At 36.1% G+C, this 24,509-nt stretch overlaps 2 protein-coding genes across 3 annotated transcripts in view; one reads left to right on the plus strand and one right to left on the minus strand.

Annotated features, from left to right (window-relative positions):
• LOC136818438 (uveal autoantigen with coiled-coil domains and ankyrin repeats protein-like) overlaps positions 1–22,963 on the minus strand; it is a 221,249-nt gene extending 198,286 nt beyond the window's left edge. The window contains exon 1 of one of the 2 annotated variants that reach the window (XM_067074778.1): positions 22,898–22,963. The gene's annotated coding sequence lies outside the window, so the exon portion shown is untranslated. Of the gene's footprint in view, positions 1–21,705; positions 21,769–22,897 lie in introns of those variants that run through there. The other variant, XM_067074779.1, reaches the window with a different exon arrangement.
• The window catches only part of LOC136818475 (RNA helicase Mov10l1-like), a 120,037-nt gene that overhangs the window by 4,860 nt on the left and 90,668 nt on the right, over positions 1–24,509 (plus strand). The window contains exons 5-10 of the mRNA XM_067074809.1: positions 2,077–2,194; positions 3,403–3,501; positions 8,485–8,590; positions 16,941–16,981; positions 18,287–18,378; positions 19,038–19,096. Coding sequence (XP_066930910.1) covers positions 2,077–2,194; positions 3,403–3,501; positions 8,485–8,590; positions 16,941–16,981; positions 18,287–18,378; positions 19,038–19,096 — 515 coding nt within the window. The remainder of the gene's footprint in view (positions 1–2,076; positions 2,195–3,402; positions 3,502–8,484; positions 8,591–16,940; positions 16,982–18,286; positions 18,379–19,037; positions 19,097–24,509) is intronic.

The raw sequence follows: 24,509 nt of genomic DNA on the forward strand, positions 1-24,509 counted from the left end.
ATAATATAGGCTCTTAGTCAAAATACGAACGCATCAAGATTGATTTGAGTGTCCAAATAATTTACACTGTCTGCACCCCAAAATGTCGATGAATTTTGTTTTCTTTCTGACGCCTCAAATAATCATTGGAAATACAAAAATGAGCCTAATAACACTTATTTGTCACCTAAAGATTCTTTCCCAATGCATAATTCCATTTTAAACCATTGTTGATAAAAATTATTCACGCCCGAACTTTCATTTTTTAAAGTTACTGCACCCCAAAATGTAGGCTAGCCTTTTTCCGTATAACTTCTAGTGAAATCAATAAATCTTGTTGATTTTTTGTATGGTAAGACCTAATACAACACAGAATCGACATAAATTTTAAAAATAAGGGAATTGATCCAAAAAATTGTCAAAAATCTAAATTGCTTTTCTACTGCACCCCAAAATGTAGGTGTATTTTTGCGTGTTTGCAGAAAAAAGCAGAAAATATTACATCATCAAAATTTATGTTTTTTTGTAAAAAAGTTTTTAACCGGAGACCTTCTGTCAAATTATCAAAAGAAACCTAAAAGTTTTGCTTCGCTTGGTGTTTTAAAGTAGCATTTTAATCAGTTTTAGTTCCGTTTTTCACGGAAAAATTGCTACTTTTTGACGATTTTGACGTCAGTTTTGTCAAAATTTCGAAAAATGAGGGTGCTTCAAAATGACATATCTTTTATTGGGTTTGAGCTACCGGCATAAAATTTTGACACAATGTTCAGGATAAACAGGGCTTTAAAGTCGACCCTAGTTTTTAGGACTTATCTTTTAGTCTTGGTGTACCAATTTTTATTTGATTGAAAATTTGACCGAAAATTCAGACGTCACTTTGGAAAAACATCTCTGGTTTCGCAAGAAAATTATCAAAATAAACGATGAATTCGATTTAGATAAGTTGATATATTCATAGGCTATCCATTTCCAAAGTTTTCTGGCTGCAAACACGTTGAAAAAATTTCAGTGGACGTCAAACCAAAAACCTACATTTTGGGGTTCACACACATTTTGGGGTGCAGACAGTGTACTGAAATTTATAAATTTCCGAGGTTTTGATAACTAAAGGTTTATAAATTACCGCAGTGAAATTTGGAAACCCGCAGGCGGCGGCGGGATTCGAGGTTTCGATAACTAAAGATTTATAAATTACCCGCAGGGAACCAGCAGTGAAATTTGAAAACCCGCAGGCGGTGGTGGGGTTCGAGGTTTCGATAACTAAAGATTTATAAATTACCCGCAGGGAACCCGCAGTGAAATTTGGAAACCCGCAGGCGGCGGTGGGAATCGAGGTTTCGATAACTAAAGATTTATAAATTACCCGCAGGGAACCCGCAGTGAAATTTGGAAACCCGCAGGCGGCGGCGGGATTCGAGGTTTTGATAACTAAAGATTTATAAATTACCCGCGAGGAACCCGCAGTGAAATTTGAAAACCCGCAGGCGGCGGTGGGGTTCGAGGTTTCGATAACTAAAGATTTATAAATTACCCGCAGGGAACCCGCAGTGAAATTTGAAAACCCGCAGGCGGCGGTGGGGTTCGAGGTTTCGATAACTAAAGATTTATAAATTACCCGCAGGGAACCCGCAGTGAAATTTGGAAACCCGCAGGCGGCGGTGGGGTTCGAGGTTTCGATAACTAAAGATTTATAAATTACCCGCAGTGAAATTTGGAAACCCGCAGGCGGCGGCGGGATTCGAGGTTTCGATAACTAAAGATTTATAAATTACCCGCGAGGAACCCGCAGTGAAATTTGGAAACCCGCAGGTGGCGGTGGGGTTCGAGGTTTCGATAACTAAAGATTTATAAATTACCCGCAGGGAACCCGCAGTGAAATTTGGAAACTCGCAGGTGGCGGTGGGGTTCGAGGTTTCGATAACTAAAGTTAAAAAGTTAAATATTCGAAAAGTTGCTGTAGCATATTAGTCAGTCCTCAGGGTTCTGCGGGAAATATTGGACTATCTGTGCCTAAGTGCATCTACGATTTTATAAGGCTTAGTAGGGACAGCACATTCTTTCTGATCCATTATCCGGAGTTTCATTATGTCATAATAGAAAGAAGAAGGTGTTTTTACCGAACAAATTAGCCAGGTATCCGATACCAAACCACGTCAAGACTTGTCTAATGAATCTGGATGGAGACATTGAACTGCTGGTTCCAGAGCTTGCCCAGGTAAATAACAAACTGAGGTTTTCACTTTTTTTTTGTTTTTTTTTCTGCTGGAATGAAATTCAAGTTCTTCAAACTATGGATTATGAAATTTTCATTTCCATTATTTGTAGTGAAATTTCCTTTAACCTACCACAAATAGCCGAATTAAGCTTTTTTATATTTCGTGAATGGTCAAAATTTCCCTTTCAAGATTTTAACCCTTTCCGTGCCGCTTCGGCATATGCCGACAAGAGCATTTACGATATCTTTGCCGATGTCGGCATTTGCCGAAAAGAGAGATCTCGACCTATTTGCCAGAGGTTTTTTTAAGTTTATTGAAAGTTCGATTTTGAACTAGATTTCATTAAATGGCACAGTTGAATAAGTAAAATATATTTTAAAGATGTTTTTCATATATAAACATTTTTCAACTCAAAGTAAACACACATCACTTATATTTCTGATATTTTTCAGAAAATAAAGCTAAATGTGATGGTAGACTGTCGTCCTATGCTGACATCTGGCAAATAGGTCGAACCTTCATTTTTTTCCGTGGCAAATAGGTTGAACCCTTAAAAAATACGAACAAAGGGTTAATGTTTTCGATGCTGAAATCTTTCTAGGAATTTTTAGAAAACATTTCTTTTTGTAATATTTGAGTTGGGTAATTCCAGAAAGAGAGTGTACATGACACCCCTGTGTCACAGACCCGGTGGGGCCCCCAACCCACTGAATAATTTGGCTAAAATTTTGTCCCCGGTGGGAAAAATACCCTACAATTTCAGCCCCACTGGGAAATTGACCTTGTTTTCATCCCCATTTGAAATTCAATGTACATAAATGCACTCCAAAACCATCTCCAGTAGAATTTTTTGACCTGGGAACAATAGAATTTATATCCCCAGTGGAATTTTAATAGAAGTTTATATCCTCACTGCGGGAAGAAGTTTCACCGGGGCTGTGAGACAGGGGTGTTACATGGTGTCGAAGAAGAATTTGATTTATGACAAATTTTTGCACACCCCCTGAATCTGACCCAGACCTCCGGCCAGGCCATTTTCAGTTTGAGAATCAACCTGTTCAATTAGTACTCTCGGGTACCTTTAGTTTTCTTCTCCATACCCTTTTCGCACCTCTGAAATTTACGCCTAATTATGTTTAGGCTAGCTGGACACTCTTGAAATTGCTAAGATAATATAAACTTAATTTTATCCTTTTTTGCTCTATAGCCACTGCACATTTCAAACTATACACGGAAATTGTCCACCCTTCTTTACGCTGAAGAAATCAAAATGGAAGCCGAAATGAGACAATTTGATTTATTCCAGGTATATCCTTATACTGTTTTTTACACACCATGATGTTTTTAAATCGTTATTGGCTATTGCATGTTTTTTTTCTGAGCATAACGTTTATAATCATATGAATGCTCAGTTTCTAGGCTCTATTTCTAGGTTTCTATTCATGATATTCACGACGTAATGTTTTCCACGGAAAGACCCCGGTTTTTGCACGTAGTGGCAAATCTTATACAACTTTTGTCTAGTTTAAAAATTTGCCACTACTGGCTAAAACCGGGGTATTTCCGTAGAAAACATTACGTCATGAATATCATGAATTGATTAAGAATTAATGAATTACTAGGCATAATGCGAACCTGGTATAGGGGTATTAAAAACAACAACAACAACAACAACAGCGTGTGTTTGCTATATGTCATGTTGCCAATTCAGAGAGAGTCATTTTATTCCCCTCTTTTAAATTTTCCTAAAATTTAAAACAGTTCCAGGTGAAGTGCATTGGCACTGTGTAAATAATAAACTTCCTGAGAGTTTCCTGATGACAAAATTTCGAAATATATTTTCTCGTTTAACTGGTAAAAAAAAGGACCATATGCTTTGTAGTAGCTACTCAATATTTTAGGACGTCCTTGGTTATGATTTATGAAGGAAGATAAAAAGATTCACTGGGGAGATAGAAACGGCTGATGTAATTAAGTAGCACAATCGGACGCATAAACATTATTATCCCGGTTTTCCGGTTTTCCCCGAAAGCGAAAGTAAACAAATTCTACAGAAATCGGATTAAAAAAACAAACGATAATATCTGAAAAGGACGGCGAATGAAAAAAACGCGAAACCCATTTGAAGGGTCACCGGGGCTGACCAAAAAGGAGAGTGAACAATAAATTCATTGCTCAGGGCTAGAACATAAGAAATCAATGAAAACCTAGCTTGTTGTTTATCCAGTGTCTATATTAAAATTCATGCTGAAACTAAATCTGTAACAAAATCAACAAATCAAGCAATTGTAGTAAATATAGTTTTGGGGAATTTAAGTCTGTAAATATTTAATAGATATTATATTACTCTCGGGTACCTAAAAGCCGGGAGGGATTGGAATAAGCGGGGGGATTGGAAAAACTTTCAAAACTTAATAAGCGGGGGGGGGGGTTGGAATAAAAATGTCCTGGGTGGAAAATTTTTGAAAAGGAGGCTAATACAGCAGAATTAGGACAAAAAAGGGGAACTTTCAAAAACATTTTCCCAAAAAATAAAAAAACGGGGGGGGGGGTCTCAAAAGTTGAGACTACTTGAAATCTTCATCTTGTTCTTAACACGAGAAGAGAAACAACTTATTACTACACAGTACACTTTCGAAGGGCTCCGGAAGATGTGGCGTAATATAAGGGAGAAGGCGGGTGATGCAATATTAGCGTATATTAGCGAGTCAGGAAAATCTTGTTTTTGTTTGGATTTATTTTAGCAAATCACGATTTCAAAAAATTTCGCGTCAATTTTAGCGAATACTCGTATTACATTATTGACTGAATTCGTTTTCTAGCATTTCTTTGCACTGAAACCCTTCCTATTGATAAAAATGTATCAAGGCAATATATAACCAGAGATTTTGCGCGGATAAATTTTAGCGATCTGTCGATTCGGCGTGTTTTAGCGAGATTTATTTTAGCGAAAATAGGGAAAACTTGCTAAAACGCTAAAATTACTCTCGCTAAAATTTCTATGATTAAAGTATAAGGGAGAAGGCGGCTGATGCAATATTAGTGCACGTAGATTTCAGCGCAACCGAAACATACCTTTCACTATCTCGCATTTGATTAAATCAAATTAAAAAAGCGGAATTAAAACGGAAAGTCTGAATTGGCAGCTGAAAAAATCCTGAAAGGGATGTGAAGAGTCACCAAGGCTGATCAATTTAATTAAAAAATGAATATGAGACTAAAATGTTTTGAAAACTTTGCTTTTGAAATGGGAATAGTATAAGAACAATTTAAAGCTCTCGCGGGACGGTATTTTACGTGGATAGTTCTGTAATATAGAAGGGCTTTTAGAAGTCTTTCGATTGTTTTCACGGGGTCCACTGCCAGCCGGCTCAGCAATTTATGAACTGTACGGAATATTGGAGAGAGCGGGGATTCGAACGGAGAACCCCTGGTTTAAGACGCTGACGACTTGACCACTCGTCTATTGCTCCTCAAAGTGTCCAATAAAAGCCGAGCCCTAAAATTTATTGGTTCAAGTTAGCTTTGTTTTAAAAATAGATCTTTTTATACATAAAATTATATCCTGCAATATTGCTTTTTGTGATAAATAAATACTATTTCCAAAAGACCCGTTTTAATCCCAACAATCAAAGAGTCGCGCCTCTTCTAAGAATTTTTAATAACATGCTGTGTGATTATACCCCTTTAAATCTTCTAAACTGAAACATTATTACCAAGGGCTATTGTTTTGAAATAAAAAAAATTGGAAAATTCCAGAACGCTTATACTATACATGTGTGTTATACTATAAACATTTTACAAATTTTTACCTTTAAAATATTCTTAAATGCAATATTACCTCCGAAAAAAAATTAAAAGAAGCTTTCACAACATGAATCAGACCCCTAAAATAAAAACTATTTCAAAAATATTAATCTCCTACAGATTATTTTCTACAAGAAATAAAAAATATCAGAAAATATATGTAGTTTTTTAAATGCCGTTATAATTATAAATCTGTATAATATCTGGAACAATTTGTGAAATACAGAAATAATGGATTTATCCTGGGTTGAATTGATAACTTCCTTTAAATTGATTTAGCGCTTGACAGAAAAAAGTATCCACTGAATATCTAAAGTTTAGTATAACAAGAAAAATAAAATGGGAGTCTTTCTCATGGACCTATTCCATTATTTGAAATTTGAAGTTAATTAAATCTTTCAATAAAATCTCTCAACCAAATTTACTCATTTATTCGTCTTTCTTAAACCAACCCAAAATACTGGCAAGGATTTGATATCCGATTACCAGCTTTGATTTCGGACTTACCGACGGTAAAGTCGATTGGTGCAGGCGTGCTTTCACAACATCCATAATTGTTCAGGCCTCCATTCATGAACTTGCCATCGTGAACTGGACCACCCAAATTATGAACCCAAGCTACCAAATTGTCTCGGTCAACGATTCGTATATAACCTTTGTTGAGATGCAAATTAATGAGACTTATTATACCACCACTATACCGAACAATAGCATGCATTGGCATTATTTTAAACGGCACATTAAATTCTTTGTCACGAAGACATTTCAAATTTGCCCAAATTGCGCACGTCATTTTTCTGATAGAATGCCATCTATTATATCGATAAAAATCGAATATTTTTGCCAACGTTGGCGTTCCGGTAGTGCATTGATACCATAATGGGCTGTAATGATCGAAATATGAGATTGACAACGTTGGAGCATTTTCTTTTTCATTATCATCATAAAATTTGGCTGGTGGAATATGATCGGAATCGATACCCAAATAAGCTGATTTTCCTTTTGGACGGTTAATATGCAATTGTGCACAATTTGTAAACCCAACGGCCTGTTGTGTCTGAATCAAATTATAAATCACAGATCGAACTTGTTCAAATGGCGTAGCAGAGTCGTAAAATCTTCTAGCATCGCAAAAGTTTGCATAATTACTTCCAACAGAAATGGCCACTAACAACAGAACTTTTAAAAACATGATCTTTTTTGGTTGAAATTGATTGGTAGTCAGAAAATAAATCATGCAAATATAACATGACCATTCAGTAATGGTTCACAAACTGGCTCAAACTTATCAACAACCATTATTTTTATAATTTTTCTAAATGTTTAGTTTAAAAACATTTATGCAACTGAAAAACTTTACTTTTTTTTTTGATTTTCCCGTTTGCAGTTAAAAAAAATCCGTTTGTAGTTGAAATTATTCCGTTTTCCAGTTAAAAGTTGAAATTATCCTGTTTTCTACGGAAAATTTTCTTCAAAAGCTTTTTTCAGGTGGACGTCTATCTCAACATAAGGATGTGGAGGAATCCTTTTTCCTCATATAACTTTTTATAGTCATATCCAAAACGTTTTATATCCAAGCGAATATGATAATCCAAAATTGCATAAACTCGATGCTACACAGACATCATTTAGAATAAATTTTGCACTAGAGCAATACTACTGAAGTACCTACAAGATTCGTTAAACTCCACATAGTAGATGGCTAAAAATCAACTAATCCGTTTCGAAAATAGCCTGTCTCAACGAGTTTTTTAGCAAATTCAAACTCATCTCGAATCGCAGAAATTCAGTATGAATCTAGTTTTCTACTAAGGTATCTAAAGTTAGAGCTGGTATTTTTTATGTAGATAGCCCAGTAATCGATTGTTTGCATGGGGTTCACGGCCAGCCGGCTCGGCTACCGATGAACTGAACAGAACATAGGAAGGAGTGGGGATACTGCGAACGTCTGTTTTAAGACGCTGACGCCTTTGACTACTCGGCCATCGCTCCGTATTTTTCTGCTAAAGTATCTAAAGTTTATAAGACATAACCATCGTTGTGAGCATGTAAAGCCTGACAACAGTCGTTTCCGAATACATGTTAAATGAGTGTTTTAAGTTATTATTTGTATTTCTTTACGATTTCACACCTCAGTGCTTATTTTTGCTGACCTCATCAAAAATGTGCTTTTCGGTACGGGAAGTGGGAATAGTATCAGGACCGTAGGTAACCTAGTAGGGTTGGGTTTAGGTATACATAGGACGAAATGCGTACATCTATTCTGCCCACCAAATCTAATGAGTGAATATAGTTGGACAGAAATCCTTATTTATTTACATATTTATTCCGAGAAGAATGTATGTCCTTGGGCCTGCGATTTGATATAAGACCGACGAATCCTAATTCGTTTTGCGTCTTTTACCGGCGAAATTCATTGTTTCTCTATCTCAAAATATCGTTTGGACTAATAAATGAAAGAATGTTCATTTTCTTTATGTAGGTCATCTTAAGGAAATCTCATGAATATTTGACACTCGATGTACCAGGTCTTGCTGAAGGACGGCCCTCGTTATTATTGGGTGATCGAGTTGTTGTGCAATATCATGGTAAGGCTCATCTTCTTTCTCGATGTCTCGTTTAAATTCAATCCCCTTCATTTTTTTGTCCTTAACAGTTTTCTTATAAATAAATTTGTTGAACTGTTGTTGATGCTGCTTGTAGGTTTTAAAAATGCTAAATTTTGGCCCTTTTTACACCGCCCTATTTAATACCGGACTGTAATTCGCCAAAAAATAACACCAATAGGAACCGGTATATCAGATTAAAAATTCTCTGAGTTTTGAGGATTTTACTTTAAATGAAATTTGGGATTTTTCATTCCCGTTAATTTTGTAGAAAAAACGCGGGTGGGCGTCTAGTTAGTATAGGTCATGGACACACTGTATTTAAAAATAAGGTAACGGGATAAGGTATCCAAACTTGTGGTGCGCCTATTAATGAGAGAAAACTGTAAGGAGAAGCTGTAAGGGTGTAAGGGGAAGCAATGTGTCTCATGTCTTATTTTGTTTTGAGTATTACTAGCCCATTTGTTCCAACACGGGAATAGTGAAACGGCCTCAATTTAGTAGCGGGCCACTACTTGCGATTTTCGCTGTCAATAGAGCTCTGTCGGTAGAGCAGCGCAGTTACGTCACGAGTTCGAGCTACACTACAATCCGCTACTAAAGCGAGGTCGTTACTTAAGCTATTCTGACGATGTATGCTCTATTCCGTAATTCCACAGTCATTATAAAAACACTGGTCTGGAAGGCTTTTGTCTCTTAATGTTAAAAGATAGAGCTTACGTACCAAAATCGATATTTATTTTACAAACTTTTTGATCATTGGATTAGAAAATGACTAATCCTGAGAGGAGATTTTGGTAACGTAATCAAAAAGTATGAAAATCGCAACTTGTCTTTTGTTTTTAACAAAAGAAAATTAAACAAAAAGCTAAAACAATACATTGCCAGACCGGGGTTTTTCATAATGACTATGGTAATTCCTTGATGGTTATATTGTGTAAAGGTAATACGTTGAAGAAAAAGAATGAATATTTGCTTCATTCGAGGATTACGTTAGGAGAATTTGCCAACAACGACGCCTAACGACAGGAAACTCTGTGCTGTGTAGGTCTGTCGTCGTGCGAAAAGAATCGATTGTATTGCGCAAAAAGTCGTATAGCCTGCTTCGAAAAAGTAACCGGTTAACAAATATACAATAATATTCACTTATCATGGTTAAAGCACCAGGACCGGGTGTTTCAAACGATTATGATAGATATTTAGAGTGCGGTTGATAGGACCAAATTTTGATCCTGCCCGGAAGCGGGATTTGCAGAAATTAGGAAGCCCTTTTTTACGTAAAAAGTCTCAAGTGACTTGAGTGAAATGTAAATTGTAAGCCGAAATAGCTTTCAACACATTCGAAGAATCCATTACGTCAGTATTTGATTGTATAGTTTGCACCCCTGACAAAGAGGAATGAGGGCTGGGACTTTTTTGGACTCTCAGGGAGGGGTTAGAAAAAGAAAAATATTATTCTGATAGCCTCATTTTTTTCATTAATGATCTTTCGTGAGTAAACATCATGTTACTGTCTATAAACAAAGGAGTACTTCGTATTCAACCGGGACGCATATTTGTTGATTTGACATATCTTGATAACAAACATCGACCGTGTGATATTCTAGTGAACATTCTGAAGCGTCTCGATTGGCATAAATAGAAACGAAATATTTTTGCGCGCATTCATCAAATTGATCCTCCCAGCATTGTTGGTATGCAATCGGCGAGAAAGTTACGAATGGATTCTTTGTACAAAAATAGCTAGATGATTTTTTGCAATTCTCTTCGCCCTCAGAATTTGGATAATACTGTACAGCAAGTGTTGTGTTGACCAGAAAAGACACGATACTGAAGACCACAGCGATAACATTAACTGATAATGACATTTTTTGCTCCTGCTCGTTTTCTTGTTGGAAGAACCCAAACGATGTCTTTGAAGTATCTCAAATGTATTTAATGTTAGAATTTTTATAGGTTTTGTATATCTTTGTATTGGCTCTTGAGAAACTATACTTCTGTCTTATTAAAACCCTTGTGAAGTAGTCTCAGGAAATTAATCATAGATAGATTGTTTGAACATGTTTCAAATATTAAATTTATATTTTATTTCTAGCTGCAATGAATGAAGTCCTAATTTGGACCTTGGACATGCCTCGATACGATATATTTAATGATAGAAAAATGTCCTAAAATTTTACTTAAAAGTTAATCAAAAAAGGGAGGAAGTGCTAATTTTAAGGCAATTCACCAAAACACGCCCAACTCATTTTGTGATATTCACAGAATTTTGAACTGGATTAATTGTAGAATTATCAGAATCTCGGGAGCAGTTGCAGATGCTGATTTTTTTTCTCCATTTAATTAAATAAGCTAACCAGCCTCTTCCTTTATCTTTTATGATTTAAAATCATCTCGAGTAATGTTTAATTACTACAAGCTCTCACTTTTAGTCGAGCCGATTCTAGGATATGTGTTTAAAATGTCTTAAAAATTTTGTGGATATTCTTTAACATTTGCTCTTCACCTATTCAGTGTTGCAACCTTTCCGCTTAATTCGTCCAGTTCAATTTTCTAACATGGATTTTCGTCCGAAATAAGCGTTTAAGAATTTTCAAAAAAACAAGGAAAAAAAAGAAAACTTTTTTTTTTTGAAAGTTTTCAGTTTTTCATCTAACATTTCATCAAAATTTTTCTCTGATGTTGGATGAAATGTTTGACAGGTTTGCCCAGGCCTTTAGACTTCCGTCCAGATTAATCAAGGCTGGTTGCAACCTGTTGCAACATTGATTTCTTTATAAAAAAGATTGGCAAGCTTCTTCGGTATTGAATCTGGTGATTTTTCGTCAATATTTTTTGGATTGGAGCTCTGACGGGGGAACCGGGCAAACGTCTCAGTGTCTTTATTTTCCTAACCTTTTAGAATTTTTATTCATTCGGATTTAATTTAGACAATAGAAGCTATTTGCAAACTTAAAGTGTCAGACAATTTAAAAAGTATATTGATTTTTCATTCAGTTGATAGTATTCTAGAAAAAAATTGAAAAAATGATGGTGTTCTCTCAGGTGTTCTCTCAGTTCTTATTGGTATTGTTTTTTGTCATACTCCCCATGTATATGTGTGCTTTCCCTCGGCGATTAGAAATTTACTGCAAAAATCGAGCTACCAACAAGTGCAAGAGAGTAGCGATCTACGATCTACAACAAGCAAAGATTTGTTGGGAAAACAAGTTCAATAGATGTTTCGAGAGACTATCATCCAGATTCTCTCGTCCTGCTCATAGACAAGCTTGTACGACGGCTACAAAACACGATAACATTTGTACCCCACAAGGAATATGTTTCACTGTTGCTTACGAGTTATTGGTTTGTTGAAAATAATGACGTTTCGTATGAGTCATTCATAATTGGCTGCAGTTCGATTGGACTTTGCTGTATTTCATGACTCACTTCGTTAGATCCTTTTTCAACACATCAATCTATGATTCGGTATTACAAAGTTTTTGGTCTGTTAGCTTTAGGCGGCCGCTTGTTGACCCTTTAAGTGCCGATGTCGTATATATCAGACATGGGCTGTAATGCCCAGGGTCTAACTCGTAGGAATTGGATTGTGCTTCATGTTCAAGGGTTCAAGCAAAAGAAAAAATCAAAAGTGAGTTTAAGCCAAAAAGTCAAAAAAATGCAAAGAATTTGATTAAAATCCACTTTTTTAAGATTTTGACCGTTTTTTTTTTTACCATTTTTGGTCAGCGAGTGATCCAAGAACCGCCAAATATTGGCCCTGCTTTATTTGATTCAGTCCTCTAGCGAATTAGTTTGGAGTTTTACTACTGGGCACTTTTCTATCATTCAGGCAGATCCGGAGAAATAAGCCTTTAACGTTTAAAGTTTGAACTAGCGATTTTCTTTAAAAAACTTAGAAAAAAATGACCGTGGCACTTTAGGGTTAAAACTGCAGCCTCTTTTTTACCATAAACAGCTACTAAATAGTATATAACCCCCCTTCTTTTAAGAGCGGGACCCAACTTTTCATGAAGGCTTTTTAGGGGGAGAGCACATTTTCCGATTAAAGTGAGGAGGGCGTGCAATAAAAATAACAATATTTTAGTCAAAATATCATGTCTCATTTTGGATAAAGAATTTGGTATTTGCTAACAAAATTTCATAGTTAATAGCAATTTTTTGCTCTCGGCGCCATTTTAACCAGGAAAGCTATTGATAAACCCTTGCATTTAACAGACAAGAATGCAAATAGCCAGTGCAAAGCCGCTTATTATAACTGACGTACACCAGTTGCAAATGTTGGCAGTCTGTTTTCAGGATAACTAGATTCAGGATAACCGCTTCTTGTTAAAAAAAAACACGTGGTCGCCAAAAGCAGAAGTACTAAAAATTTGTAATACAAAATCAGCCTGGGTATCAAGAAGTAATGACTAATGTGTATGTTTATGCGTGGTAGGAAAATTTAATGTAAATGAGATTTTCAGAAAATGGAAAAATGTTATGTATTTTGAAAAAACTATATTGTTTTTATTTCTTATTTTGTTTCCTGTTCAATTGTTGCACCAGATCTCAATTGAAGTTAGTGTAATAAGACAAAAGGAAATAATATGTAATTTTTTCGGTCACCAGATCTAGAAATGTCCTGAAAAAAGCTATTTTAAGGGGTTTTCTCCAGATTTTATCATTTATCATTACATTATCATTCCATTTCTTGTTTATTTGGAATATTATAGTTTCCGTTTATTAGGCAATTAGTACCATCATTAATAATCCTCCGATCTTTGAGAATGCTTTATCAGAATGTGATTGTTTGCAAAAATCTTCTTTGTGATGCGACTTTTTCGTAATGTCCATACCGGCTCCTCGTGAGCTAATAGACGGGAGTTTGAAAAAAATAGATAATTGAATTATGCTCTAACAATGCTTTTTCGTAAACCTCCGATCTTTAAGAATGCTCTATAAATGAGATTGGTTGCACAATTTGTGACCATAATTCCTGACGCTAAAAGGACTCCTCTACCGGGTGTCCCAGAAAAAAGCCCCCCTATTTGAAGTGATTTTTTTCGAGTTCTATTTTTAAGAATCAATCCTTTTACATTGGAAAAGGGAAGGATAAACTTAAATTTTAAGGGGTCATTTGTAAAATTTGGTCAACCAGATCAAAAGTTATGGCATAAATGATAAAACTACCTTTTCAAAAAAACGAAAAACGAGGGTATTAAGTCATCATAGAGAAAGTACTTGCCTAACCAACTCCCATGGGTATCATTAAGAGACATGATGCTTTTTCAAATTCTAAATAAACCAGCCGAGGCTGGAAGGTCAGCCAATAGAGCTTAGCTAAGTAGCTTTAATAAGTGGGTTAACAGATGTAAGAGATGTACAGAAACAGAGTAGACTAAAAATGTTGAATAATGTACAAAATGTGAAACACTTGATAACTTGATTTAAAATTATTCAAAACAAGCCTGAGAGCTCCTCCAAGCCACCCCCCCCCCCCCCCCACGAGAAGATCAAAGTATGGAGACAATATCCATATGTCAGATATTCAAAGTGTTATCTAGTAGAAATAAATAAGAAAATTGCCAAAACGTCAGAACCAAAATAAAGATATCCATCAAATATACATAGAAACTGTACTTTTTGTTTTACTTGATAAAACTCCAATAACACTTTAAACTAACAAGCTACAAACTTTAAGTCACAAAGCGCAAACTCCAGGAAAACACAATTTGCATCAAAATCTTGGTAAAACGTAGTTCATTTTTATAACATTTCAACAGGAACTGTATTTTGGTAGACTTGGTCAAATTACAGAAACCATTTGTCAGTTGTCTGCAAGGCCAATGAGGTACGTAAAAACTGACTGCTATTCAGTGAAAGCCAAAATTTGGCAAGGTCAGAAAAACATAATTTACATCCAGTCTTCGTAAATAAATTTTGTAGTTTAGTACCGTCAAGTTACACAACATGCACACAACCATCTTGAAGACTTTGCTGGTCGCAAATGATAATCGAAAGCAAAACTTAAAATTCATAACTATGCAGGGAAGCTCATTTTCCCCCTATTTTGCTTTAAACTCCCTTTTGAATGGTCTATGAATTTGGGCGATCGCTTTACCGCCTTGGCGGAATAAACACACGACCATAATAAATAAATTCAACAGGGCAACGGAGTAGCAATTAATTTCAACTGGGATTCCTCTCTTCTGTGCCAAGCACTGTAGTGTTTTTTAAACTTTGAAACAATGTTAAATGAAGACCAGATGGATCTGTTTGTTATGACTGTGCAAGTTGTGACGAGAGTGTGCATGTTGTGTAACTTGACGGTATAATTAATTAAATTCTAGAAACCATTTTTCATAACTTTCTGCAGTCCGCTTTCTGCAAGTCTGATAAGAGATATGTATAAACTGTTATCGCCATTCATTCCATTCCATCATTCAGTCAAAACGTGCGCCAAGGTTAAAAAATGTTAGAAAAACACTATCTGCGTCCGGAACTGCGTGAAAAATAGTTTGATCAATTTCAACAAGAACTGTATACATTAATATTAATATAATTGATCAAACTCCAAAGACCATTTGTCATAATTTTGCAAGTCCAATAATAGGAGATGTGATGTCATCATTTGGTTCCCGTCATCTGACCGCCCCTGATTTACGGTCAGCAGGTAGAGTTGGAGAGTCGGAAAGCTTTTCCGCTGCTTTGCTTTGCTGGATTTCCACTGTCGACCTCTGCACGCTCTGTGTTTACAAGTTTTCAAATCGAAGTAGCGAGCCGCATGCTAATGGAGAGTAAACCGAAAACCAGTTTATCCACGGTTTCTCAATTTCTTAATTCAGATCAGTCCACACGGGTACGGATTCCCTTTCAACAAGATGTATATAGCTGCTTCTTGAAAGAAAAATATTTTCGACAAACTGACCCCCACTTTTTAAAGTAGAAATGACGGGAACCAAACAATTTTTTGCGATTCGCCTTATCAAACACGTCCAAGCAAACCAAGTCCAAAAAAGCACGATTGCATCCAGTCTCTATCAAATTTAGACAGTAGCTGTACTTTTGTAAACTTTATCAAATTCCAATAACATTATAACACCATCAATCCCACCTAGAGGCAAACAAGAAAAATATGTTTTTATTGCAAAAACTAATAAAAAGCAGCAATAAAAAGTATCAGAAAATTCAACATAAACAAAAACTTGAGCAAACGGCTTTAAACCTTCAAAAGGTGTAGAAAAAGAATCCCCTTGATGAAAATCATGTGTTTGATTTGCCGAGTTAAAAAAATAAATGACAGAAATTGAAGCTTGCAACAGATTTACACTGGAAATACTTTGGTACAACACTGACTTATCACATCATTATCGCTTGAGCCGCCATCTTGAAACACCACATTATGATCTGTAAAAACAACGCACGCTAAAAGTACCCAAAAAGTTAACCCGATCGGAACAACACTGACTTATCACATCTGACTTATCGCTTGAGCCGCCATCTTGAAACACCACATTATGATCTGTAAAAACAACGCACGCTAAAAGTACCCAAAAAGTTAACCCGATCGGAAGAAAGTTTAAAAATCAAAGTGATTTCGGGAAATCGGATTTTTTTTTTGCCGTCTTATGATGATGATGGAAGAAATGAATTTTACGGATTTGAATGCTCAGCTTAGGCTGACCAAAAAATTCCAAATTTTCACCAACATATGTGTCTTTGTCTTACAACAAATTTAATATTTTTTTTTTTCGCCTTTTTTCGACTTTTTTTGAAAAGTCTAATGTTTCGGCATTTAGACCCTAACCTTTGATCTGTTTGACCAACTTTTACAAATGACCCCTCAAACTTAAGTTAATCCTTCTTCTTACCAATGCCAAAATTTTTGATTGTTTAAAAAATTCATAGAACACGAGAAAATTTACTTCAAAGAGGGAGACTTTTTTCTGGGACACCTGGTAAAAGTCATTTATCGAATGTTCTCAATTCAAAAATTGTTTGAATGTTCTTAAAACAATATTGCGTTCGTGTCATCGTATAAACAAGCAACTAAATCATGAAGTTCTTATTGGCGTTTATCTCGATTTGTTTTCCGATGATCAAACCATTCGAATGCCCCTGTTGTTGAAGGAGTATCAAAAAGTTTTATCACCTAACGAACAGGTTGAATTTAAAAACACCTTTATAAAAGTCTTCTCGTTTTCCTTTCGTTTTACTTTCAAATGGCTGGACCAGGTTTTATGTATGATAGCTCAAAACCAAAGTTTGTGGATCCTCTATTCAATGCTGCAATACCAAATACCTACTATCTTTATGTATTTTATTCAAAAGGTAAATTTATCTTTTTCAGGTCAAGCCAACTCACCAACGTACGAAGGTTTTATTCATGAGGTATTTCTCTAAATATTATTGTGTTACTTCAGTTTGGCCACTTGGGTCAGAAACCGTTCTGTACGGACGGACACAGACGCTTTTCCATTTGTGACGAATGGGTTACTTTAAAAAACAGCAATGTGACGAAAACCTCTGTTTAGAGTGATAATCTTCACAATTTTTTAAGAAAAACCATTCGTCACATACGTTTTTAAAACTTACAACCGTTTGTGACGAACGGTTTTTTAGACCTACCTGGAGGTCCTATAAATTAACCTTTGTCTGTCCGTCCGTTAGTTACCAGCTTTTTTCGAGATTGGCTCATTAGTTTTTTTTGCACAAAGATGCATAACTATAAACCCTCGAATGTGACGGAGCCCGATTTTTGAAAAAAGAATTTTTTGGGCAAATTTAAGCCAAAAAACGGCTAAAAAACGGTTTTTTTGGACTTTGTGAAAAATTAGATCATTAATTTTTGCTGATTTTTTGTATGAAAGTAGGTAAAAGATGATTCGAGCAGATTTTTGCAAAAAAAACGAATTTTTCAGCTCAAATAACGCACGTTTATCTATAAGAATCACTATTAATAAGCATACATCAATGTTATTAGTAAATAATTACTCAATTTTTTTTATGAGATAGATGTTTTTTTTGCTTGCTTGAATATGAAAGAATATTTAAAGAGCATGAAATTTTGGTTTCTAAACGTTTTTTTTATAAGAAACAAACGACTAATTTTAATAGATCGTCACTATTTGTGTTCTGATAGATTGTTTAATGGTCACGCTCACTTAGATATCAATTATATATGTGTTAAATGCATAACCAGGTAGGTCCATAAAAGTATCACTTGTTTTTGAATGCTTTTTCAAAAGCATTCTCGGTAAACGGAAAAGCATTCTTCGCATATGGTTCTTTTTGTAAGCGTTCGTCGCGAACGGTTACAATCAAACTTTTTTGTAAGGCGTTCGCGAAGTATGCAAAAGTATTCGCCGCGAACGGTTAACCCGTTCGTCACGAATGGGAAAGCGCTCGCGTGTCCGAATCGAACGGTTTCTGACCCAATAGTGCCCTTACCCCTCCAGGATTTTGGATATTGAGAACAGATTTTGTGCAAGCAAACTTGACCTTTGGTACAAAGGTACTTCTGTGCCTCCTGATTCCGCAGATGTACATATTTTCCATATAGAATTATTGCATAGAAAGTTGCAAGGTTGAACGTTGGAGTTAAAAAACAGCGAAAAACGGGGTTTTCTCTTCAACGAGCTAGCTTCTATCAGGTTCTATAGGTCCCGACTCAACTTTCTTTTTTTCTCCTTTCAGATACAAGCTGAAACGATTTTATTGAAGTTTGATAACCATTTCCACGAAACCTATGAACACCAATATGTCGATGCTCAATTCCATTTCAACAGGTATGAGAATATAATATAAAGCTCGGAAATGGAAAATTGAGAACAATTAATACAAAAACGCTTTATTTAAAACGCTTTATTTAAAACGCTTTAATTAATTTTGGTAGTATATTTTTATTTTCATTGCTTTACAGTATGCCAAATTTTCAAAATTTTGGTAGTTTCTCCAAGGTTTCGAGAAATTTATTTTCAATTTTTCATTTTATCTATGAATTCGAGCTTTTTGTGTCTTTTTTCGCATTTTTGTCAAGCTGTAGTAGTTTTTCCTGTCTTTTTTAGGACATTTTTATAGGCGAAATTCTACTTTTATTTTTATTTTTTCGCCGACCGACCGACCCTCTTTTTTGGCCACAAATTAAATTGGCCTCGCCTTATAAGGATTTTCAAACAAAACACGAAATCACATCGAAAAGAGTACAAAATGCAGCAATTGTTAATTGAAGATTTTGATGACGTCATCATTTTTAACTCACTGCCCTTTGAATGTCGCCTCCATCATTTGCAGTATCTTTTTTGCTATCTATTCACTATACAGATTTTGGCTTTGCTCTACGGTATGGAATCGTCCCACGGTCATTTGAGGCCTTTTAACCTTAAGGACGGTGGACCTGTACCCCAATTATGTGTAATAATTTCAGAGCTATCTTTTCCTTTTCTAGAACACCTCTGAGGCGTTGTCATCAAGCAATCGAACATGCAATGACGATGGGTGAAGAGAGTAAGAAGTTGTCTTCTGTTATAGGGATAATAGCGACCGTAGCATGAAGGTAGAGCATCCAGCTACGGTGCGCAAGGGCGTGTGTTCCATCCCCAGCCGGGTCATACCAAAGATTCCCAAAATGGTACTTGACGCCTCTCTGCTTGATGCTCAGCAACTAAAGAGATGGATTAAGGGTAAGGGGAGAAATCCAGGGGAAGGAGTGGCGCCCTCCCCTACCTTCGGGTAGACAGCTACTAGGGGGTCGCAAACATGAAATTATGGTTTTAGGCATTTCCCTAATTTCCGTTTTGTTTACGAGGCGCAAACCTAGGTTTGCGATATTTTTGTGCATTTGGGCTTCCATAGGCTATGGACTTGAAGAGCCAGTCATTTACTATTTTACTGGCCCAAGAAAGCCCAGGAAAAACTGAATCTTTGTAAACAAAATTTGGAAAAAACAACAAAAGAAAGGCTTGAAATAAATGGTTTAAAATCACTTATTATATTACTTGTATCTCAATGTCTGAAATTATGTTTTCCTCGGTGTCCGCTAATTGGAGGAAAAAAACAACAGGTTTTTGACCATTCCGTGCAAAAAGTTTTGTCCGCTAAATGGAGGTGTCCGCTAATTGAGTGTCCGCCTTTTGGAGACATTTTTATAACGATTTGACTAGGAAACGGCAAGGGAAAAATATTTTGTCCGCTAATTGGAGGTTCTACTGTGTACGAAAAGGGAGCCTTCGCGTCGCCCTCGACTACGGTCGCAAACTTACTTATAGGGATAATAATCAGATGGTTTGAGATCTTCTGCGTGGAGATTCCCTCCCTGGTTTTGAGCAAAACCTCCAAATCTTTTGAGTTTCGTAACTGTATTCTCCAAGATTTTTCCAAAGTTAAGAGAATTTGAGATCTTTAAAAAAAGATATTTCAACTTTTGGAAAGAGTTGGTCAAAAAGATTTTAAAGTTTTGCTCAGAACGGTTGAAGGAATCTACAATCTGTGACCTAATATTGTGGCAAGAATACCCTTCCCCTAGTACCAATGTTGATGGGTGGAAAGGCTGCCACCATGCTCAGAAAAAGCTCACATCAACGCTAATACTGAGGAAAAGGACTTTACTCAGCCGACACAGCCGACTTTACTAGTTATATCTGATTTATAAATTTTTGGACCTACCCCGGTGGGGTGGAGGTCCTATAAATTAACCTGTGTTCGTCCGTCCGTTCGTCTGTTACCAACTTTTCTCAGGATTGAATCATAGGAATCTTTTGATTTTTGGTACAAAGGTGCAAAATGGTGGTGGCCAAAATGTGACGGAGCCCGATTTTCGAAAAAAAATTTTTTTGGGCCAATTTGGGCCAAAAAACGGCTAAAAAACGGGTTTTTTAGACTTTGTGAAAAATTGGATCATTAATTTTTTCTGATTTTTTGTACGAAAGTAGGGTACCATCATAGGTAAAAGATGGCTGAAGCAGATTTTTGCAAAAAAATTTTGTTGGCTCAGAAAACGCATGTTTATCTATAAGAATCACTATTAATAAGCATACATCAATGTTCTTAGTCAAATTACTCAATTTTTTTATGAGATAGATGTTTTTTTTGCTCATGAGGGCTTACTTTTAGAGAGTATGTGTGTTTAGACATAAAATTTTGGTTGCTTAGCGTGTTTTTATAGAAAAACTGGCCAAATTGGATATTTTTTATAAGCACATTATCAATTACTTAATTATTAGCTTTTCTCGAGATTGGCTCTTTCATTCTTTATGATTTTTTGCACAAAGATGCATAACTTTAAACCCTCAAATGTGACGGAACCCAATTTTTGAAAAAAAATGTTTTTGGGCAAATTTGGGCCAAAAAACGGCTAAAAAAAGGGTTTTTTGGACTTTGTGAATATTGGATCATTGTTTTTTCTGATTTTTACATGAAAGTAGGTAAAAGATGGCTCAAGCAGATTTTTGTGAAAAAAGAATTTTTCAGCTCAAAAAACGCATCTTTATTTATAAGAATCACTATTAATAAGCATTCATCAATGTTATTAGCCAAATTACTCAATTTTTTAATGAGATGGATGTTTTTTTTTTTGCTCACAAAGTCTTGAATATGAAAGATTACTTCAAGAGTATGAAATTTTGGTTTCTAAACGTTTTTTTTATAAGAAACAAACGACTAATTTTGATAGATCGTCACTATTTGTGTTCTGAATGATTGTTTAACGGTCATGCTCACGTAGATATCAATTATATTTGTTAAATGCATAACCAGGTAGGTCCATAAAAGTATCACTTGTTTTTATCTATCTAGATCCTGACTGGCTGAGAACGACTTTTAATCAGCGTTTTTACAATCCTCGATTTTGCAGGTCAAAACAGCAAGTTCCTGCAAATTGTTTCGGTTAACCTTCTGTTCTCAAGCAGACACATAAACTCGCTTGCGATTTATATTGGTAGAAAGTCAAATTTCTCAAATCATCTTTTTATAAACATTCCAACAGGAATGTCTTCTCTAGCAACTACTTCTCCGCTTCATGGTCGTAACTTTCAATTATTTCAACTCCCTAACCTCCCAACCAAAAGTTCGAGAAAAGTTCAATGAAAGTTCGAGTGTAGCGTAAGCCTGATACATACCTTATACTCAGTGACTAAATGTATTAGAGTATTTTTATCTGTAAATTTCAATAACTTCTCTGAGGGTTTTTGATAACTTAAGCTTTCAAACTGTTTGTGGTTTTTTAAGCCCATGCGCCGTAGACAATCCAATCTCTATGTCTCGCTTAACGGAACTAAAACTATCAATGAATGTCGTTTTGTTATGTATGAACAAGTCCATATTCTATATCGTCTCATCTTTTATTGTTTTGATTTAAAGCATTTGAATCATCGGTTATCACCATGGAGACCTTAATTAGTTACGGAAGTGCTTTCTTTATCACCATTTTAACATCATCTTTAATATCATATCTTTAACGTTATCTTTAACGTCATTTTTCTCTTTCCGAGTGTTACTCCGGTTCTAGACCATGCAAACATTTAAAACAGAACTTTCTCCCCTTTATACTGACCCCTCTCAGATACTATCCCGTTCTGTTCTTTTCCAGCTATTCTCCCAGGTTATTCACCCAAAAAAATAGTTGTCTCAACGTTGATACCTAGATCTGATTGTAGACTTATCTACCGCCCCTAGTGGACTTTCAATAGACCTAAATTGAAGGAGGTGTTCATTAGCGTCAGTCCTCCCTGCTCGTTGGGGAGGGGGTTACACCCTCCAAAAAGCCCAAAAAAGTTGGGGGCTAAAGATATCTCAAATATTTGGGGGGATCTAATATACTTGGGGAGAGCTGAAATCTCATCATTTAACATAATGGGGGCTTAATATTTCATCTTAATGGTTGACTTCAATTACTCAAATTAAAGCTCATGAAGCTGAAATGAACGAAATATTTTATCTTAACCTTTGAACTGCAACACAATTTACATTTAATAACCCTTTTTTTTTGGAACAAACTTTTAAAAGTGTCGAGCATCGAACGAAAGTCCTGGGGGGCTACCAAAGATTTCATGAATCTTTAGGGACGGGGAGGGGGGGGGCTTAAAACTCAGAGGGACCTAGTTTTTACCTAAGAGCTAAATCCTGACTGACGTTATGGTGTATTTTTCTTTGCTTGTTGACTACATAAATCTTCAGCAACGTCTGTTCGTCGCAAAGCTAGATTGCCGTATAAATGATATTTCTCTTTCATATAAAGAAACCCAACCTCCCAACCAAAAGTTCAAGAAAAGTAAGATGAAAGTTCGAGTGTAGCGTAAGCCTGATACATACCTTATACTCAGTGACTAAATGGATTAGAGTATTTTTATCTGTAAATTTCAATAACTTCTCTGAGGGTTTTTGATAACTTAAGCTTTCAAACTGTTTGTGGTTTTTTAAGCCCATGCGCCGTAGACAATCCAATCTCTATGTCTCGCTTAACGGAACTAAAACTCTCAATGGATATCGTTTTGTTTTGTATGAGCGAGTCTGTATTATATCTCATTTCATCTCATCTTTCATTGTTTTGATTGACAGCATTTGAATCATTGAATATCACCAACGATAATTACATCATTTCTCAAACCCAGCTCTCCTTCTTTCTCCGTGAACAACGACTACTGCTTTTATATAAACATGTAAGGCCATAGTAAAAGTTTAGGGATTTGGACCGTGACTTAATTGTTTATATTTTGATATTTTTAGCCCACGCATGTCCCCCGTCATGGGGATGGGGGCAGGGCACTCATACTTTTTTGACGAGAAAGGCTTTTTTTAAATCTTTAAGCTATTTTTCCGTAAATTATTTCCAAATTGACTCAAAATGGGTCCTAAAATACTTTCAACCCCTCAAGATCCAAGTGTTTTCTCCATTACCCAATAATAAATAATTGATAATTTAATCCAATATTCCTCATTCCAGCCCTCAAGACGGGGGCCCTGTCACGGCTGGTTTACCTTCATAGCCTGTATCCAAAATTGAAGCGCATGCGCGCTTTGTCACTTCGATGATTGCGTCAAAGATCTGCTGTCTTTTTCTCCCTGATTTACTCGTTTTTTTATTAGAATATCTCTGAATCTGGATGTGCTTATACTTTTGACAATTCTTGAAATTAACTATACAGAGTTAAATTGGGTTATTAAATTGGTTCTCAATTCAAACAAATTTAAGCTACTTTCTTCAAATCTTAGGCCGGTTATGTTCTTACGATGTTCTCCCCATCCCCCCCCCAAATTTTAAAAACCTTTTAGACCTGTTTAGAATTTTACATTACTTAGGTGATTTTACATTCTTTAAAATTATCGAATTATTTTAATGCCTCTGGAGTGACGAGTGACGGGTTTCGGTTTATCTGGCACCCGGATGGTGAAATTTTCATCCGACACGCTAAAGCTCTGAAGGTCGGGAAAATTTTCAACATCTGGAAGGTTTACATTACGGAATTTTGCGAGACCGCGTCAAGAATTTTGCAGCAGGAGGTCTGGTAAACCAGCCCTCGTTTTCGGGGATTGGCGGGTCCAACCGAAATATTTCTATGTTTACGGGCAAGGGCTGTTGAACCCGACTGAGGATGCGGCACATCAAAGGTCGACTATCATTCCTCTCCGATGGGAAATTGACCTGCTCCCTTTAGAGCTTTAGCGTGGGCGGCCGCCAATCCGCCATCGGAATATCAGATAAGGTTGCGGTGGAATGGAATTCACAAACTTTGATTGTATGATTTCTGAGCGGATCTAGAAACAGCTCATTATAAAGGACGTGTTAAACGAGTATTTTTTGCACAGCATTCAAACAAAAGGCGTAGTGGTGTACCACTACTCTGATGTAAGAGTGTGGGTGATATGCCAGACATTGTGGTGCGTGGTGTCACTCATCCCGTTCTGCACCTGCGAAGAGCTATAT

This window comes from Clytia hemisphaerica, unplaced genomic scaffold (assembly GCF_902728285.1).
Source record: "Clytia hemisphaerica strain Z4C2 unplaced genomic scaffold, Clytia hemisphaerica genome assembly, whole genome shotgun sequence".
Lineage (NCBI taxonomy): Eukaryota > Metazoa > Cnidaria > Hydrozoa > Leptothecata > Clytiidae > Clytia > Clytia hemisphaerica.